Source organism: Vipera ursinii, assembly GCF_947247035.1.
Source record: "Vipera ursinii genome assembly, chromosome: 2".
Classification (NCBI taxonomy): Eukaryota; Metazoa; Chordata; class Lepidosauria; order Squamata; family Viperidae; genus Vipera; species Vipera ursinii.
Genome location: NC_139513.1, coordinates 72,777,163 through 72,791,232, shown reverse-complemented (window position 1 = coordinate 72,791,232; position 14,070 = coordinate 72,777,163). Strand labels below are relative to the sequence as shown.

The following is a 14,070-nucleotide window of genomic DNA, read 5'->3' as shown; positions in this document are numbered from 1 at the left end:
AAGGGTTTTTCTGTTATTTGGGGCTTTTCTCTCTTTTAGAGAAGCCCGTCTTTGTTTAGCTGAATAAAAACATAAAGCTTGAAGGCAACTTCTGGTTTCCTGTATTTTTTTATCAAGCAAAACCTCAGAACCTGCACATCAAATCTTTCCACTACGGTAAAATATATTACAGTTTTGTTTAAAATACTGTATCGTACGGATTAGATTTAATTATAAATTAACTGTATACAGTATGATGCAAATCAGCATTTATTTTTTTTTGAGATGCATTTCCTCTTTGGGGTGATGTTTAAGTGGCCACCCTTCTAAACAGCGATCCGTGGAGGAAGAATTTCTCCTCTCTTCTCTGGCCTCCTTCTGACCGGTGCAACTTAGAGAAACAGATGAGCTAAAAGAGAGCTCAGCTTCCTATCATTCCTTAAAAATGGTTTAAAAGCATAAACTGCCATCTGGTGGACATTTTATAAATTATGAGCAAAACATACTTTCATCTGGTTAGATTTTATAACGTTTTATAAGAAGGGACCTTGGAGGTCTTCTAGTCCACCCTTCTGCCCAAGCAGGAGATCCTATACCACTCTGGACAAATGGCTGCCCAATCCCTTCTTAAAAACCTCCAGTGAAGAAGCACCACAACTTCTGGAGGCAAGTCATTCCACTAATTTGAAATCCATTCTGTAATGTATTAGGCTTGATTGTTAACACCACGTGGTAATGGCTGGTAGGCTGCTTGAGCAGGGAGCTAGCTAACGGCTCCCAGCATCTCAGCGCTGCTATTGGTTGCCCCTAGGGCGGCAATAGGTTGCTTTAAACCTATTGGCCGCCGCCTAGGGGCCAGGGTATAATTTGCTGCATCTGCAGCCCTGTTCTCTAGTTCAGATCCTGCAAGCAATAAACCATGATCTTTGCTGAACTCACTCGCCTTGTCTTCATTCCTGCGCAACGAACCCAGTACACAACACATTCCACATATTGTAATCCATTCCAATTAGGACAGAAAACCCTTCTCTGCTTGATAGACAACACTGATGGACAACACTGGAGTTAAAGCAAAAACCATGCCAGTGTGAATAGTAAAAATTAACATTAAATATTCTTTAACTGTCATCTCTCTTAACAATAGCTTGGACAATCTATGTAGTATACATCTTCCTTAGTTGAGTTCTCAGATTACAAAAACCCAGCTTTTATCTAAAAACATGCCCTCAGGCTACACAAGAGGTCCACAACCCCCAGTGTGTGGACTGGTACTAGTTCATGGCCCACTGGAAACAGGGCCGCAAAAGTGGCAGGCAGGCATACAAAACTCCATTTGTGCATGTGAAACCATCCCCTCCCCTTCACTACCGCCGTCCGCCTCCCCTGCCGCTGTTGGTCCACAGAGCTGGAAAGGTTGGGGAACGCTGCACTAGAGGAACTGTGAGTCCACCGTTCCAGATGAGCAAGAAGGAAGAACAAAATGAAGACACACCTTTTGTCTGGATCCAAAATTATGGCTAAATATCGTGGCAGAAACACACTGAATATTAAAAGTTGTCCAGACTGCAAGAAGCCAAACTTTTTTAATCATGCGATTTTTTTAAAAAAAAAGTGGACATCCTTCACTGGCAAAGCCAGTACAAAGGCAGTTGGAAAGCTGAATTTCAGTACTAGGACTAAAGCCAGTGGGGCAACTGCAATTCTCAATGGGAAGCCCAAGATGACTCGTTCAGGTACAGCTACAAAAATGGTTAGCATAGCCATCACAATGGGTAGAAAACTCGTGCAGCTTCAAAACTATTTCTTTTAGTTTCCTATAAAAATTCATAGTTATTCCTAATATTGTATATTGCTCTCATGCATTCAAAGTACTTTGTGTATTTTATTAATTAATCCTTTCAAGAATCTTGTAAGTTAAGTCAATATTATGTTTCTGTACTTTTTTTTGCAGATGAGGAATACTGAAGTTGAAAAAGACTGGCTTACCTAGGGCACATACTGAATTCCCCAAAGAGGTGAAACCTAGAGACTTTCTGATTTATAGCTTTTTAAAACTACGACTTTATATTAGATATCGCTAGCATGATCATTCCTTATTGTGGGTATAACCTACATTGAACTTCTCCAGGAGCTCCTCTCATTTTAACCTTGCAATCATTTTATGATGTTTACTATGCTGAGAGAAACTGGATTTATCATTCAGTGAGGACTTGAATCTGGATTTACCAAATCCAGGTGTTTAATTACTGGACCACTGGCTTTTTATTCAAAGGCACGTCTTAGCAGAATTTCCTTAACGCTTAAGACAATGTCCTTAATAATTAAAGCAGACATGTCAAACTCGCGACGTCATGTGACATTGCGCAATGTATCGGGACGGTTTTGCCATTGCCGGCAATGGGGTGGCCGCAGCTTCTGGATGACATGTCTGGCCCACGGGCCGGCAGTTTGACACCCCTGAATTAAAGGTTTGGGCACAACATTTCCTATTATTATATAATAAAAATTCAGTTTAGTGTAACATGATTAATATCACACACATAAAATGGAAATCCGTCAGAAATATCTATGGGAAATGATTGCAGATAGTATGTGGACTACAATTCCTATAGTAGATAGACGTTTTTGGAACTACAGGTAGTATCTGCCTTGTGACCATTCACTTAATGATGGCCCAGAAAGAGTTTACTTCCATGCATGGAGGGGATATGAACTTTCAGCCAGCCCCTAGAGACAAGGAGGAGCAGAAAGCCAAGCAGAGAGTAGAGAGTCAGTGCAGAAAGGGAAGAAGCATGGGGTGCCTCAGGCAGGTGCTAAGGGATTGCTAAGTGTTAAAGTCATGTGACACAACACTTTAGGACCGTGTTGCTTAGCAGTGGAGATTTCAGTCCCAATTACCGCCATTAACCAAGGACTACCGCTATGCCATGCTATGATATCACTAGCACAGGGGTAGGCAACCTTGGCCCTTTTATGACTCGTGGACTTCAACTCCCAGAATTCCTGAGCCAGCCATGCTGGCTCAGGAATTCTGGGAGTTGAAGTCCACGAGTCATAAAAGAGCCAAGGTTGCCTACCCCTGCACTAGCAGCAGCTAAGGGGAGCAAAGAAGAGAAGGAAACGAAAACATGGAAAAGTTCATTAGGGGCAATGTTGGGGTAAGAGTTACTGAAGAGGAGGGGGTAGCACAGGTCAGGTTTACCCTACTCTTTAAGTCTTGTTCTACTTGTCTCGAGAATGAGAGTAAATCCTTGGTTCAACAGATATTCGTCTTGAATTGACATTCTTTGTCCCACACCCCCACCCATTAATTGACTAAATAGAAGATAATTACAATGAGTATGGGCTTTAAAATGTTGGCATTTCTCTCAAAAGTGAACATATATTCCAAAATGTTCACTTCCTGTCATACCACAAATCCTTTTTCCTTTTCCCATTGGCTTTCATTTTCGTTATTTCCCTTTCCTATTTGTTTTCGTTTTCTTTTTAAAACCATATTTTAGTTGATGGTTAATTACTATTTGTCTCTTTAATTTTTTTTTTAAAAAGCAATCAAATCAGTCAATCAACTTCTGCCTGTTGTTAAAAGTCTGCTGCTCACCTTTAGGACTTCTTGGGCCGCAATGCCTCCAATAAGGCTATTCATAGGGCTCAGATTCCCCATACATCCATATGCAAACGTCCGTATCAGATTCTCTTGTTCCTGATCCATAGCATCCATAGCTGGGGTCCTCACCAGCTCTATTAACATATCTGCATCTGCCTGCCAAAGAATAATGACTGAGGTTGAAGAATAGACTTGGCTGGGGAAGGGAAAGGGGAGGGAAGGAAAAGGAAAGGGAAAAAGTAAATGGCTAGATAGGTAGGTAGGCCAGACTTACCCGATTCTGAGGCCTAGGAAGTCGACCAATTTTTTTCTGGAATGTGTGAAGTGCCTGGAAGGCTGCATGAAGAGTGCGATAACGAAACAATTTATTTCTATCTTGCGTGTTAATCTTGGGATTATCCATGCAGGCTCGCAGAGACTCCTAGGAATATAGAGAAATCAGCAAAAAGGGAAATAACACGTCCTTTCTCTCAGATACCGTATCTCAAGAAGAAGTTCTCTTGCCAAAAGAATATGTAAAGCACACTTAGCCCATTTGCCCCAGCAAGTCTCAGATTTTTGAATTTTAAATCCAACATAACAGTAACAAAGAATTGCAGATAGAGACAAAAAGCCCTTTTTTACAAGAAATTATATAGAAGCAAATTAATATTAACACTTATCAGCTACGGCAAGGATCCCCAAACCCAGTCTGCAGCCCGGCAGCAGGCCATGGCCTGTTGGGAACCAGGCCATGCAGGTGGCGGGCGAGCATGCAAGCGAAGCTCCTTTCGCACAAGTGGAAGGCACACACCCCAAACCATTACCTCTTCCCTCTGCCCTGCCACCACTGCTGCCAGTCTGCAGGAGGTGGAAAGGCTGGGGAACGCTGAGCTATGTTGCTTTTAAAGTACATAAAGAAATGCAATGATATTGTTGGCATTCATTTTATACAATAATGAACAGGACATGGGCTGAGCTTGCATTTACCACTGAAATGCACTTACCATTTTCTCCTAAATACAAACCGCAAAATATATAAAATGAGAGAGAGAGAGAGAGAGTGCACTAACTACCCCAACCTTTCAGACAGTGATCCAGTCTTGGACTCTTGTGTGTGTGTATGTGTTTAAGATCAGAAGAGGTGAATCATTCTGCTACATGTCACTACTGATAAATGTGCCATTAATCTACAATGATTTTTAAGTTGAGCTCAGACAGACATCCTTCCCAGTTCGACTCAACCTGGAACAAAGCTGAGGTTTTCTACATGAAGCATGTATTATACTTCTGAGTTGCTGGCCAGCACAGTTTCCTACACAGAATTTTATATCACAAGCAAGCACACGCAGCTTATACTAATTTTTCTCAAGAACGAACTCTACCTACCAGTCTCATTTCAACTGGAGGATGTGCAGTGTTAATTCATTATGAATGGATCAATAGTCTAAAAATTTCAGGAAGGTAACAAGTTGAATGGAAGCTTATTTTAATCTCTCTCCCCCGTATAAAACAACACTGTACATCTCACAACATACTTGTTCAAGAATCAGTCCTTTATGTAAAGTAGCCTGAAAAGAAGAACTCCGTTTTTCAAAACTCCCAAGATATGTACAGCACAGAAATGAGAACCTACATAGGAGTGTTTTTGAGGCATCTTGACCTGAGTGATGATCCCACCACGCTGGTAGGGAGAAAAGGAAGACGTGTCTTCAATTTCCAGGGTGTGTTTTCCTAAAAACAGAGCAAAAAGATTGAGATTCTGCCCTGAGTCTATGCTTAATCCTAATCCTAGCCCTATGCAGTTTGATTTTTAGAGTCAGATAAAATCATGCAAATCCATTTGCTAAAAATGTAACCTTTGAAATTCAGGTTTCTCTAAACTTGAAAATATTCTGGTTTCCTGACAAATATTTTATACTTCCACACTGAAACCTCACAACTTTCCTTAGTTTTCCTATCAACACCACTACTAAACCATTCTGTCATTCTTCTCTTATATACTCTTCACCATCTCAATTTCATGATGGGTTTTCCATGTTAATCCTCCAGTTCTTTATGAACCTGTTCCACATTCAAGTAAGAAAGACACATGAAGACCTGAAGGGAAAGGAAAAAAAGTCCTATTACCTTTCACACAAATCTTAGACTTAGAACCATTCAGTTGTGTCATCCCCTCAATCTCAGAGAACATCACCCAGTCACCATCCATAAAGCAATGTTCTTGGTCATCATCATAGACCATAGTCAAGAAACCAGGATTACCCTGGGTGAAGGAAAGAAATCTGAGATTAATTATTACCTTCCCTTTCAGCATGATCAACCTATTTCCTCTCTAATTGTTTGGATTCCAATATAAAATGCACCCCAAACTGACCTTGCGATATTAATAAAATTGACAAGGATTAATTAGTAATAGTCCAGCTATAGAAAACAGACAGCTTGGCTTACCTCCCCCACCCCTGCTTTTCAGCTTGAGAGAGAATAGTTGCTTTGAAATGGAAATTCTTCATCCACAGTGGAAATGTGCTGGGATTTCACATAAATACAAGCCCCTTGTCATGACATTATTTATTATTTAGATGATTCCCCTTGACCAAAATCAGACACCATCTCCCGATAATCCCTTCATAAAAATAAACATGGGGGCTACCTTGGATAGAGACATTATATTGAGGTTTTAAAGGAGATGGCGCAAGAAGGGAATTACGAGTAGAAAAGTAATACAGAAAATTGAGGTAATGAAAAAACATTGGCTTGGTTTGCAAAGTATGTGATTCTATATTGGTAGAACAGCCATTGTTATCCCAGGGAAAGAAGTTACCAAGGTGATGTGTTTAATGGCAGCAGATGTAGGCTCAGCTTCTGAAGGATCATACACCACAAAGTTTTCTCCAAAGTCACAGAAAACCTGTCTGGAATCAAGAGGAAAAGAAAAACAAGTCATGCCTTAAAGGATGCATTCAACGTATGCGCCACCCTTAGAAACACGTAGCACACATATAGACCAACAGTAACTTTCAACTACAGAGTCTTCCTATTCAAAAAAAAATTTCTCTACAATGTTCCAGCATTATTTATATACATTTTCCATCTCCTTGGTTACTTCCTAGAAAAAGGACAAACCATTCATCCATACATACCCAGCTAGGCCCTTTGTGCTAGCTAGGACAAAGCAAATTTGATTGGCATGGCAGAAATCACTGATGTCCAGCTGTTCCTCCAAGGATGAGTTGGTCAGGACCACAACCTGGAATACATTGGATACATAAGCCACATTAAGGAATATCCAATCACAGAGAATGACTGGAAGGACATTCTCCAAACATACGCTCTCCGTTTAATGTCTGACAAGAATACACCACACATCTATCCATTCTGGACACGTCAGTCAAGGCAACTGCATTCGTTTGCAGATGCAACTCCCAGTCCAAATCTTATAATTCTTTTGGAAAATTTACCATAAAGTTACAGCTGACAGAAATATTTGAGATGGATTGACAAGCTTTCTACTACTGTAGGATGAAGAACAGAAACTCTTCCATCAGTTCAGGTAAATCCTGCCTAATTGTTAGCTTTCATCACTTCTTTCTAGCATCACTAAAATTGCTTCTTCTCCCATATTTCTCACTTCCATGGCATGAGACACGTAACTCTGTCTTACCTTGAAAGTAGCCAAGAAGTTCTCCGTTAGTTTACTGGTGTTAAATTTCACCTCGACCTTCCTATTTAACGCGGAGAGTTGTTCGTGGGAAACCTTAGCTCGGTTTTGCCCCACATGATTCTCTGACAGGTAGAACTACAGAGACACAACAATGCTAAGAGTAAACAAAAGTCCTTTACAGAATTCTTTGCCACCAGTAAAACAGCACTTTTGCCCTTTTCTTGCCTTATTTTACTTTCAGATGCAGTGCATTGTCTAATAGCATATTTTGGAGCTGATTTTTACATCTCTATTCCCAGCAGCGTTTGCATACCATGTGTGCATTCAGCAGTGTTTCTCAACCTTGGTAAATTTAAGACAGATGGATTATATCTCCCAGAATTCCCCAGCCAGGAAACTGAAGCCCATCCATCTTAAAGCTGCTAAGGTTGAGAAATACTGCACTATACAGTAGCTGTAATACTGCAGGAGCGTAAGATAAATGTATAAGGTTTCTGTTGATGAGAGAAAAGGACTTTAATACCTTGCATTGCTTTAAATCCTCCTCAATACTGAAAAAAACAGAATTCTGACACCACATGGGCAGATTCTAGTATCTAGTAGTTTAGAATTGATAGCTTGCTATTCCAGGCCAAAAAGAGATTATTCCAGTCTAAACATTCATTAAACTTTCCAAACTGGTCAATCTTTTAGAATCCCAAGACCAGGTTAATCATTCAGCCACATGTTGTATAGAATTAAATTATCAACAATTATCTGTTGTTAAATGAGCAATACTAACTGAGAATCCAGATGGCATGTGGGAAATTGGGTCCTATCACATACTAGAAAACTGTCTTTAAATGCTGGGCATTCCTCTTGTTGCGAGTGAAGAAGGACAGTGCAAACCGTGGGTTGAAACTTATTAAGAAAACCAAGATCATGGCATCCGGTCCTCTCAATTCCTGGCAAATAGATGGGGAAGAAATGGAGGTAGTGACAGATTTTATTTTCCTGGGCTCCAAGATCACTGCAGATGGGGACTGTAGCCAAGAAATTAAAAGATGCTTGCTCCTGGGGAGGAAAGCCATGACAAATCTAGACAGCAAACTAAAAAGCAGAGACATCACCCTGTCAACAAAAGTGCGTATAGTCAAGGCTATGGTCTTCCCAGTTGCAATGTATGGCAGTGAAAGTTTGACCATAAGAAAGGCCGAGCGCCAAAAAATTGAGGCCTTTGAGCTATGGTGCTGGAGAAGACTCCTGCGAGTCCCTTGGACTGCAAGGCGATCAAACCGGTCAGTCCTAGAGGAGATCAACCCTGACTGCTCTTTAGAAGGCCAGATCCTGAAGCTAAAACTCAAATACTTTGGCCACCTAATGAGAAGGAAGGACTCACTGGAGAGGAGCCTAATGCTGGGAAAGATTGAGGGCAATAGAAGAAGGGGACGACAGAGAATGAGGTGGCTGGATGGAGTCACTGAAGCAGTAGGCGTGAGCTTAAATGGACTCCAGAAGATGGTAGAGGACAGGAAGGCCTGGAGGAACGTTGTCCATAGGGTTGCGATGGGTCAGACACGACTTCGCAGCTAACAACAACAACATTCCTTCAGTTCTCATAATGCCATCTGCAAACCTCTGCTGGCACCTTTACTTAGCCCAGGTTTACAAGAAATAACCTCAGTGAATGAGAACTTAAATGCTGGCATATGAGGCAGGCATGGAAATGTGCCCTTGTATCTCTATCTGCCCCACACTCCTCCTTTCAGCTTAGGAGAACAGAGGAAGCAATTGCCCTGTATGTAGATGCACTCCTTCTGCAGCATGTCTGGTGAGTTCCACAGTCAACCAGGGTGGATGGGGAAAAAATCACATGGCCCTCCTAGCGCCACTTGTAAGTTTAGGTGGCATGAATGACAGGAAAATGACATAGCAATACTGGAGGGGGGTGGAATTTGGCAGAGGGTGAGGATTATTGGAACCATCTGCAGGGATTCTAATCTAATCTAATCCACAGAGCTCTGGGTGAAGACCAATGTCCCTTTTTGCTGCACAGTATTCTGGGCTAAGGAACCTGGAGCATCTTTCTTTAGACAGGAGGATTTGGAGAACAAGTTACCTTCAATTCTCCTGCACAAGCAACGTGCCACTTCCTTTGTGCTAAGAAAGGAGGAGATGAAATCCAAAGTTGCTCTGGACATCAAGGTGGGTGGCAAAAATTTAATTAGCGAATTAATATTCCCCACCTCCTTCTGTACAGAAAGAAATGCTCTCTGCAAATGGGATGGATAGGAATGGCTTTAGAAATTAGTAATATATAGAAAAATGCATGTGTATGTGCATATGGTGTCTATGGATTTACATATATTACATATAGGCTTCTGGAAAAGTATCTGTAGCAGGATAAAACCTACACAGAATGTGTGAACAAAGTCAAAGGAAGACCTGTTCTACGCCTTGCAACTGCTCTCTCACATTTGTTAGGCAAGATCAGTAAATTGCATACCTGCGAGGACAGGTCACTCCACTGGGCATCATTTTCGTCATGGAGAGTGACATATTTCACACCAGCAAGAATCACATTTTTGGCAATCTCGACCCCCAGGCCTGTCATTCCAGAAACCAGCACGGTTGCTGTAGCTATCTTCCGCATGGCCGCATGCCCCAGCAGATAGCTAGAACAAAAACATCACAATGATGCAAATGCCAAGCCTGAACAGCGAACTTCTTTGCTCAACTGCACTTTTACCCTTACTTTGATTTTCTTTGCCAGTTACCGCTTCCTGTTTTTCCCCCCATCTGTCATTATGCAATTTGTGCATGGAATGACCTCAGGAGACGGACAGATTGGACAAGCGGCATGTAAAAGGTATCTTAGCTCCAAGGGTTTCACACAGGGCAGGCGTGGGAAATGTTTTACAAAGGACCTTCTCTAGTTTTCCATAAAGGATAAGAAGGGAGGAAACACTTTCAATCTTGCAAAATTCTGTTAATGTAACCTTACAATAAAGATAAGAATTGGTTTTCCTGATTGTACTTCCTGTATGGACTACTTTTGCAGTGTTAACGGTTGTCTTAATCCCCAGATTCTTCTGCAAAATAATTTCCACCAGATGCTCTCTCGTTATCTAAGTACTCTGTCATTAGCGGGTCTCTATTATACCAGCTCTCAAGCAAAAGCCCTTTGTGGCTTCTTAGCATTCCTCCCACTTTTGTGTCCCATGTTATATCAGACTCACAGTTGGCGAGAATACAATTCCTCGTCGATATCCAGAACGTCCTCTTTGGCACTCATTCTGATCTTGCTGCTTCTGTGCTGTCAGGAGCAAAAAAAAAGAGGACCAAGGCAAGTAAATTAGGCTATTGGAAAGTCTTGATTCATGAACCTATTGTCCAAGTATCAATTATGGCTGTGCTTACTAAACTGCCGGGGAGAACTGTCCTCTCCTCTAGAACGACATTCTCTGTGATATCAGAGAAGCCCCAACCCTGTTAACTTTCCACAAAGACATTAATACAGGTGTCTTCAAACTTGGCAACTTTTAAGACTTGTTGACTTCAACTCCCAGAATTCCTCAGCCAGCTGGGAGTTGAAGTCAACAAGTCTTAAAGTTGCCAAGTTTGAAGACCCCTGCATTAGGAGCTTGATGCTCCAGAGAGCCTTGCAGGGCTGAAGGAGCCATTTTAATCCTTCCTGATGAGGATGATGTTTGGGCTCTTCCTTTACAGGTAGGGTGTAATTGATCACATTTTTATTATTTTTTGTGATTATGTAGCTGTGTCTAGTTTTAATCCTATTACTATTTTGTTGCAAGTTGCTCAAAGTCAGTCATGATTGGAATGGCATAACTCAGTACAACATTTCTTAATTTTTTTTCTGTCAAGACCCTTTCCCACTCTAAAAAATTATGGAAGACCCCAAAAAAGCTTTTGTTTGTATTTATCATTTATGGTATTAAAAATTTAAACTGATGCATTTGTACAATATTTGTTCATTGAGTAATGCAGAAATAACTAGATAAATAAAATACTTTTTGGGGGGAAATCTATTTTTAACAAATTATTTAAAAAATGAGAAGAGTTTTAGTTCTTTTACAAATATTTTCAGTGTTTGGCAAATAATTTTTATTTTGAGGATCCCTGAGGAATTCTTGGGGACTCCTTGGGGTTCTATGACAGGGGTAGGCAACCTCGGCTGTTTTATGACTCATGGACTTCAACTCCCAGAATTCCTGAGACAGCTGACTCAGGAATTCTGGGAGTTGAAGTCATAAAAGAGCCGAGGTTGCCTACCCCTGTTCTATGACCATACTTAAAAAAATACTGGCTTACTAAAATTAATTAAATTTAAAAGAGAAAGCAAGTCCCAGCAGGGGGCAGCATCTGACTGAGCTTGTCTGGGTTCAGAAGTTCAACAGAATGAGGAATTATCTTAATTAATACTTGGAGGGGGAAATCATCAGAGAATTCTAAAGCTATAGGCTTTTGGGGAAGTTGAAAAAACAATTCTGGAAAAAGACAATAGCAAGCCACTTCTGTACAGTTGCCAAGAAAAATGCATGAATGTAACCACCAGGATCTTAATTGGACTGGCAGTTGACTATCTTTACATGGATAAACAGTGGTGGTTGTGATTGGTGTTGCAGCCCACCAAGGGCAGGTTTCTCAGCCAGTTTTAAGACCTCCCATTAATTTTCCTTCTACTTCCCCATATAATCTTTAAAACAAACAAAACAAGAGTCATGTTGGACCTCAACAGGTGGAGCTACTGTACTGTATTATGGCTGCAAAAATCTGGACGAACATCAAATAAGTTTAATAAATATAAATATAACATCAAATAAGTTTAATAAATATAAATATAAATGGCAATGAAAAATTGAAAGAGTTTTCTACGTCTCTTTGTGCCAACTGCCAGTCATCTGGATTCCTAAATCCAGATACGGTATGAAGCAGTAGGCGTGAGCTTAAATGGACTCCAGAAGATGATAGAGGACAGGAAGGCCTGGAAGAACGTTGTCCATGGGGTTGCGATGGGACGGACACGACTTCGCAACTAACAACATATGGGAGCTACTCAGCCAGCCTGGCAAGCAGTTTAAATAGCACAGAACAAGTAGCGCAGTTCATATCCTGCCTCCTGCTTCAGTTCAAACACAGAAAGTAACTCAGCTGTTTCAGGGTGCCCTTCTAAGAGTATGCTCAGTATGGTTGTTGCACAGGGATAATGGAAGAACAAGGAGTTTCCAGCAGAGTGAGCGGAATAAAAAGTATTAAAATGAGTAGAGGTCAAAGTGAAATGGGGCAACACATTTGTATGGGAATTGTTATGTATGGGGATTAATAAAATACAAGCAGAGGCTCACTGTTACAATCTGGTGGCGCTGTACTGTGACAGGATTGGCTGATAAGTGCCCGGCGGTAAAACCACATAAAGGGATCGGCTACCTGTGTACCTAGCCAGGTATATAAGGGGGTACAGGTAGCCCCTATTGTCCAGTCAGTACTCCACCAATAAAGAGCTGTTATGCTGAACCCTTTGTCTTTCGTATTGCCATGTGGTCAAGAACCCACTACAGAATAGGAATGACAGACAAATATCAGAGACTGAAGTTGAAATAAATACTATAAATGTTTGGGTCCCCAAAGTATCTCCTTTACACTTATCAGTATTAAGTTATTAAACATTTTTGAGAAGGGAAGAAAATCCTAAGGTCAAACAAGAAATAAAAGGCAAAAGAAAATAATACAAGATGAATAAACAAGGAAATCACAAGCATCACAGAATTAAACAGTACTAAATTGGTTGGGTACGAATGTTTTATCAGTGTTATATAATATATAATAATTCTATATTAATAAGAATAATAATCATCATACATTTTTACAGAAAAAGATCTACCCTCCTTTACAACACATCATTTAACGATAATATTAAAATTTTATGTTAAGAAAACCTCACATTTCAGATTTTTTTTTTAAAAAAATGTTATTTTATTGTCTTGGGTTATGGGGAGCGCCTCTGATGCTCCTGGGTTTGCTGACGAAGGTCTTCTAGCTCATCCCACAGCCATTCGTACCTAGACTGCAACAGAGCGCAATGTTTTGCCATTCAGAGAAAATCAAAAACTTTACCCACAGACACTTCGTGCTTCTTTCTCCTCATCCGAAATCCAGCAGCTCCAGGCGGAAAAATCACGGAAACGGGCAAAATCCGCCTCCTTTGGGCAAGAAGAAGGAAAACGAAAGCGAAAGTTACAGCTTTTCAGGAACTGAGTGAAAACAGAACAATCGCTCGATTCCTTTGCGCTGCAGCTCCGACGGGAGCTTTCTTAAGAGTAAAGGCGGTACTTTGAAATAGCTTTAATGAACGATTTTCTTTCTTTCTTTTTCTTTCTTTCTTTCTTTTTTTCTTTCTTTCTTTCTTTCTTTTTCTTTCTTTCTTTCTCCTTCCCTACTTCGACAAGCTTGCGTTTTCTTTCCAACCTTCAGCTAACGGTACTGAAGTTGCTTATACAGTATAAAAAATGCAAGTATTTAACGACTGAATTTGTTCTTTAAAGGTTTCTCCAAACGAACCCGATTGGGTCCTTTTTCTTGGCTGAAGATCGCACAGGCTGCCTGCCTTCCACGGCTTCTCGGCATTAAAAAACGTTTGCATAAAATACCGAGAATCGCTGAATAATATGAATAAAATAAGTAAGCACGTGCAAAATTATCCAGTGCAATCGCATCACACGCTCATCAACGCCGGTCCCTGAATTCGTTCGGCTCCATTCGCCGCTCCTAACCTGTCCAAGAAGAACACAAGCCGACTCTTTTCTGCCAGCGCGGGGAGGAGTTTGCAAGTTGTTTCGGGCGC

The 14,070-nt window shown here is 40.8% G+C and overlaps 1 protein-coding gene across 3 annotated transcripts in view; it reads right to left on the bottom strand.

Annotated features, from left to right (window-relative positions):
• Positions 1-13,487, bottom strand: part of UBA7 (ubiquitin like modifier activating enzyme 7) — a 42,925-nt gene extending 29,438 nt beyond the window's left edge. The window contains exons 1-10 of one of the 3 annotated variants that reach the window (XM_083352023.1): positions 13,348-13,487; positions 10,448-10,524; positions 9,715-9,883; positions 7,230-7,364; positions 6,709-6,815; positions 6,390-6,480; positions 5,696-5,831; positions 5,202-5,299; positions 3,861-4,007; positions 3,581-3,742 (exon numbers count right to left, since the gene is read on the bottom strand). In XM_083352023.1, coding sequence (XP_083208149.1) covers positions 3,581-3,742; positions 3,861-4,007; positions 5,202-5,299; positions 5,696-5,831; positions 6,390-6,480; positions 6,709-6,815; positions 7,230-7,364; positions 9,715-9,883; positions 10,448-10,524; positions 13,348-13,374 — 1,149 coding nt within the window. In that variant the 5' untranslated portion in view covers positions 13,375-13,487. Of the gene's footprint in view, positions 1-3,580; positions 3,743-3,860; positions 4,008-5,201; positions 5,300-5,695; positions 5,832-6,389; positions 6,481-6,708; positions 6,816-7,229; positions 7,365-9,714; positions 9,884-10,447; positions 10,525-13,343 lie in introns of all 3 variants that reach the window. The other 2 variants (XM_083352024.1, XM_083352025.1) reach the window with 2 other exon arrangements.
• Positions 13,488-14,070: the final 583 nt, after the last annotated feature.